At 40.2% G+C, this 6,498-nt stretch overlaps 1 protein-coding gene across 1 annotated transcript; it reads left to right on the top strand.

Annotated features, from left to right (window-relative positions):
* Positions 1–3,925: 3,925 nt before the first annotated feature.
* On the top strand, positions 3,926–6,010 carry LOC126417151 (GATA zinc finger domain-containing protein 4-like). Its single transcript, XM_050085049.1, has 2 exons — positions 3,926–4,903; positions 5,444–6,010. The coding sequence occupies exons 1-2, from the start codon at positions 3,926–3,928 to the stop codon at positions 6,008–6,010; spliced, it is 1,545 nt and encodes a 514-aa protein (XP_049941006.1).
* Positions 6,011–6,498: the final 488 nt, after the last annotated feature.

Genomic DNA, 6,498 nt, shown 5'->3' with positions numbered 1-6,498 from the left:
CACAGAAGTTAAGAACTTGCTTCTGTAATGTGTTACTTATTCATATGTTTTTTTGTTACTGATTCTGTAACTCTTTTATTTGTATATTTTCTAATCAGCATTGTGTTAACTATATTCTGATTGGTTCTATGACCATTAATTTTCTCTCGAACAGTTTCACAAAATAACTGATACGAGTTTATCCATAAGTACTTCTAAGGGTTTCAGAAGCTAGCAGAAACTACAAGACATACAGAAAATAGACGTCGACAGTGGACAGAACGTGTCTTTACGTTTTTAACCCACATTACAGGTGATCAACATGGGGACCATTTGTGACAAGGCATAGATCAATATGATACTCAAACTCATACCATACGTGCCACAACACTTTGAGATCGATGTCAGTGACTGCATTAATTATTCTTCCTAGCAACACTCACAAATTAAGTAGCAATGGATGCAGGAACATACGATCTTTGAAGTAACCAATTAAGAAGAATCCACATAATGATAAGTCAGGTGACGACAGAGCCTACTGAAGAAGAGCGGAATATTGCTGGGAAGCTCGTCCAATCCAGTCCTGAGACGGTCTGGCACTTCAAAAAGAAAGTGTGGTGGGGCGCTGTGAAATCTTCAGTGGAAGTCACAGTTTTCTCCTCAAAGAAAAATATACCATAAACTTTTGAACAGGACACAGTACAAAAGTGTTAGCTTCACGTGAATCACGAGTGTGTTCCACAATACTGTGTGGATGTACTGTGCACCAACATGCATTTGATGATGATTCATGTTTTCAGACACATGAAAAGTTGCTTCTTTACTGAAAATTAAATTCTATTAAAAAGTATCTTCCTCTTGTGGTTGCTAAAAGTCGTTGCAAAAGTCAGAATGAAGCTCGTCGTCCCGAGTGGTCAGTGCATGTAACGACTAGAACCGGTACGGTTTTATACACTGACGTTTTCATAGAATGACCGTGATATCTGCAGCTCTATGTTCACACGTGTTGTCATTTTCTTTGGGGTCCTGATGAATGGTTCCTACACACGCTCCATCTTGTCTGTACTACACGATTGCTTTTACCTGATCTCTCGTACGAAATCGTAGATGTACCGTCAAACTGACTCATATTTAGCGAATCCGTGGACACAAAATCCACGGATGTGCCATGTTCCGACACGCCAGCCTGCTAGATTTACACACTGCAACTACGACAAGGTGCGTATAATAAATCAAAACTTGGTTATGTGTCATTTTCCTGCATGTTTTGTAATTTTCGTGCAGTCGTTCTGAAACTCTGGAAGAATTTATCAATACTGCTGTGAAACAGTATTTTATCAATAGGGAGGTAATTGCTACATTATATAAAACGTGTGTAAATCACAGTTATGAAGTTGGCAGATTGTTACCTACAAAGGAAGAAAAGGCAACAACACCTCCTAAGAGTGGTAGCTGCTGAGGCACTTGACAGACGGGATACATCAGAGCTCTTCTTATGCTCAGTAAACATTTCACGTAATCCTCATGAGAGAGAAAGAGGTTGCTTTAGCTATCTTTTTCTCGAGACTGCTTGAGAAATAAATCGTAACGGCAACTCTGATAATCTCTCTCACACACACCAATGGTCGTGACTTGTAGAAGCTTGATCATTGCATTGCTACAAGATCTGTCCTTATTATGGGTTCTGAAACATCTGCAAATGAAAGGTTCCACACTAGGACACTCTGCAGCACGAGATCAAGCTTGATCCGCAGTATACTGAATTTAGTATGGTAGAATTATTAGCCGCACTCAGGCAGAAAGTGGTTGGTGGTCGATTGCCGTGTAACTGCACTTGGTCCAACTCAGTCTCCACCAGATATTTTTGTCCTTACTTGCGGTCTGTAGCGGGACTTTGAATTTCGCCGCGCTACACTAGTTCCCTCAGATAAAAAATGTCCCGTCGCAGTGGTATGAGCGCTCGACGGCAGAGAAACTACTAAAATTGTAACTTTTTTTTTTGTTTTCTATTCGTTTCTTAGTTGTCTCTTGATAGCCGAAGCTGAAGGCAGACGTGATCTGATGAAGACGTAAAAAAAACTTATTAGCTAGTCTTGATCTGATTTTAATGTGTAGACATATTGTGGAAGTTGTTAAGAAATTCGGAGGATGGAAGTTGAAGTGTTGGCAGAAGAGCCAACACTGTTTTTCTAGAGGAGGCCGAAATGCACGCGCTTAATTACACGCTGACTGGCGTTAGGTCTGGAACAGGTCAGAGAAATAAGACTAGCAAAACAGGAGGTAACTGGTAGAATACTTAACTTTAATCCACAATTGTAGAACATCTCTCGTTATGGTACATGCTTCATAATATTAATTATCAATTGAATACGGCGCCTTGCTAGGTCGTAGCAAATGTAGCTGAAGGCTATGCTAACTATCGTCTCGGCAAATGAGAGCGTATTTGTCAGTGAACCTTTCCTTGCACAGTCGGCTGTACAACTGGGGCGAGTGCAATCACTGACAGTGGCGACACACGGGTCCGACGTATACTAATGGACCGCGGCCGATTTAAAGGCTACCACCTAGCAAGTGTGGTGTCTGGCGGTGACACCACAGAAGTAGCAAAGTAAATTAAATTGCATACAGTATCAAGATGATTTTAATTGGTATAAATTAGTGATTCCTGGACGATTGCAAGATTTCGGAGCAGACTTTTCACGCAGAAATGAAAGAGATTTTTGAAGACCTGGACGCCGCACGAAAGAAGACAAGTTTACCTGGTAAAGGATGAACTCTTATCTACGTCATTTCCCCCTGTCAGTTACATTTTGTTATTCTCTGTTCTTTTTCAATACTTTTTGTAGTGGAAATTGGTTTAACTTTTGCTCAAAAACGCCACAAGGACTACCCCAACAATAGCTTTTCTGTAATACGAAGTCCGATTTGCTTTTCATTCTTTCCCTTTTTTTCATGGTCATTTACGATTTTAAAACCCCCTTTTTATTCACGATTTCTTCCACATTTTCAACCTCTTTTCTTCTCTCTTATTTTACTTCTCTTTTTTATTAACCACTACAACTGGCTCCCACGACAGGACGCAATTTTCGGATGTGTTGTTTTTGAGCAAATTTGAAACTTTAATTCGTATTTTTTCCCAACAGAGAATATCCAAAAATCCTGAACTTTAAAGGGTAACTAAAACATCAACTTTATTGTACCTAAGCAAATGATCATGCAACAATATTGTAAAGAATTTTTGTAACTAATTCAATCTGTTTTTCTTTACATGGGCATATATTGATGCAAAACTTATTTTGAGACCTTTTGGTGATTATCCGATGGAGATGTATTAAGAAAATCCATATTTTGACGAATACGATTTATGCAGAAGTGATTGACCAGCCGCTGCAGGACAGAAAATTTAATGGTGAGTCACACAATTATGTTTCATTCAAGCATTCAATAGCCAACTGCAGAATCCATTTTCCCTTTCCACACATCCTGTAGTTTTCTTCTAGATTTTTCCAAAATTATCTATCTCTATTGTAGTTTGTGGTAATTATAGTATTTTTGTAGCTGCATATGAAGATCGTGAATTTGACCGCCAAACAGTCATTTGTTACGAAAAATTTTGTCCGCCCTGCTGCATCTTTCTCAACCATTGTTTGCAATAGAGCAATCATTTACAGTGACGAGAAAATATTTCAACCTAAATTTGAGTCAACTCTTTATTAATCAGACTCATATTATTCCCTTTTGACTTACGATTATACGTCCTATTACAATGGAACGTGGTAAGGTAGATATAGTTTCGGCAGATGAGTTAAGTGAACTAGATTCATCGTGCAACTGACAAGAAAGTCCTCGTTTCCCTCCATGGACGAGTTCACAGATCAATGCAATGATTTTGCCTCAAATTCGCAACATTTGTGATAATACACAGATTGCGACTTTAAATGACGAAATGTGGAATGGACGCGAGACTAGACCGTCAGCGCCATTGTTAACATCAATGTCAGAACCGAATATGAGACAAATTCAGCAATGTGACACAAATCGGACACAGGAAACTGACAAACTGGACCGACTATTAGAGTTATTTGCAGACATGAAACGAGACGTTAGTCAGAAAATTGACATATTAAACCATACTATGACCGAAAATTTTGAATGGACGACAAAACAGATGACAGAATTAAATAACACCACTCAACAGCTCAGCCAGCGATTTGAGACATTGTCCGATCGAGTCACTAAACAGGAAGAAACTTTGGTTACATTCACACATGAAACAAAAAACAATATCACCCGATGTGAGAATCAGTTAACTCAAATAGTTAATGTGCAGCAGGAAGTGAACACTCGTGTGGAAGAGTTAGCTCAGGCCCACACTTCAGCTAGCTCCACCCAAGAAAAGCTGACTGAAGAAGTGGGAAATATTACCCGACAGCTCACAATGGTAGTTCTTGAACAAACCCACCTCAGTGAAAAGATAGAAAAATTAGAAGATCGAGCGGACCTCGCGTCACTAAACAACGACACCAACATGGCCGAAAGAATTGTACACGAATGTAAATTGTGTGACGACTATCTGGACAAAAAACTTGAAACAATTACACAGGATATACTTTCAAAAGCAAAGACACATGTTAAAGACGAGACAAAACACATAGAAGACGAAGTGACAAAATTACGAGACAATGTTGTGCCGTGTTTGGTGATTGGTGCAAACGCATCGTCAGGGAACGACAAAACAGCTAAAACCATGGCTAATGACACAGACAGAACACATATTGTGGAATCACCTATTTCCAATCAAAATTACAATGTGCCACCTTCTTTTCCACCAAACGAGCAATATTACGATACGACACCTAGAGTAGCAAGTGACACAAACTACGTCAATACAGTTATGCCAACCGGCATGGCCGATGACACGTTTGTAAGACATGGGCATTTCCAGACATTTTCCAGTGAGGACAAGCACAAAGTCCACCGTATTGTGTTTATTAGATCATTTGACGGTGTTTTTCCATGTAGTTGGTCGGAAGTCGATAACATCAGATACGTCACCAATCTCATGAGAGGACGAGCAGCTAAGTGGGGTGCCGCTATGTAACGGCGGTGCCTTACGTTTGAACAGTTCGAACAAGCCTTCTTGGACGAATTCTGGTCCGAGAATGAGCAACGGAGTCTAAGGAGAGAAGTGTGCAACCCCAAGACCAATGACCCTAAAAAAGAGACATTAAGACAATACTTTGAGAGGTACCTAGACAAGACACTGTACTGGTCCAAACCAGCCGACTTGCCAGCGATAATTGACACTATAAAGAGCCACTTACCCTTTCCATACCGAGACAGATTAATAGGAGTACCGGAGAATGACATAGTGAGTTTTTTAAACTTCTTAGATCAAATGCACGTAGTTTACAGAGGCAATTCATGCCATTCAAATTTTACTCATATTACTAACCAAAATCAGCACCCACCCCAAAGGAACTGTAGTGTCGGTGGTTGGTGGAACCATCCGTCCGCGCCGCGACACAATACGATGCCTGCGCGCGAAACATATTCAAATGGAAACGTGTATGACAGTAGGAACAACCGCAGAAATACGTGGAATACAAATAACAACAATATTTATCACCCATATCAAAATGGTAACTACAAGCAAAATGAAAATTACAGACAGTACAACAACAACAACAATAGGAGACTTGAGAATAACCGGTACAACCCGGGCTACTTTGACAGGAACATGACATATAACAGACATAATTACCACCAAAACAATAACAATCCCAACAATCACCGACAGAATATGTGGAACACACAAAATTTACGTATGACAAATCATAACCCTCCACGGAATCCACCGCCGTTACCCAGTACAGTTATGCACTCCCCGCCACGAAGTAGCAATAACAATTGCGGCGCGCCATCAGCTGACGCGTGGGCGCCAACCGGCCGGAATGTAAACATAGTGGAGCTGGTCAATGAACCCGGCCAAACACAGCAGACGACGGAAAACAGTCGACGACCGAGCTAAGCGCTCGTGCTTCGGTCGTGAGGTGTTGTAAGAGCGCAATGGCTGAGACGGTTTGTTTCGTCAGGTACGATGACAAAATGACAGCAGAACAGGAATTAACCGACGAGATAAACATTAAATCAGACAGTTGCGTTAAAGAATTCATACAAGCTACGGCATGGGTTAAGTTTAACGATTATGATGTGTACAAATTTTATTCGATACTGGTGCTGCTGTAAGTGTGATGTCAACCGCATTCTATAATGAATTGAAACAAATTATAAACATACCTACATTACCTGTACAGAATTGCCACGTGGTTAGTGCCACAGGTACTAAATCTAAGAAGATACGCATGCAAGCCCTAGTTAACTTCACATTTTCAATACACAGTTCAAGTGTAATTTTCTGATTGATTCTTAAAGACTCAAAAAGAAGATCTTGTCACATGTAATGTTATGCACTGCCCATGATGCAATAATATACAATTTCCTTTTTCTATTGAAGTA

Source organism: Schistocerca serialis, chromosome 8 (assembly GCF_023864345.2).
Source record: "Schistocerca serialis cubense isolate TAMUIC-IGC-003099 chromosome 8, iqSchSeri2.2, whole genome shotgun sequence".
Taxonomy (NCBI): Eukaryota; Metazoa; Arthropoda; class Insecta; order Orthoptera; family Acrididae; genus Schistocerca; species Schistocerca serialis.
This window is presented reverse-complemented; position numbering and strand designations above follow the sequence as displayed.

What these genes read in the sequence shown, in the direction of transcription:
- LOC126417151 (XM_050085049.1), top strand. Translation starts at nt 3,926, where the DNA reads ATGTGGAATGGACGCGAGACTAGACCGTCAGCGCCATTGTTAACATCA. An exon ending in GCATGGCCGATGACACGTTT is followed by an intron (nt 4,904 to 5,443) that starts GTAAGACATGGG and finishes AACCAAAATCAG; the next exon opens with CACCCACCCCAAAGGAACTG.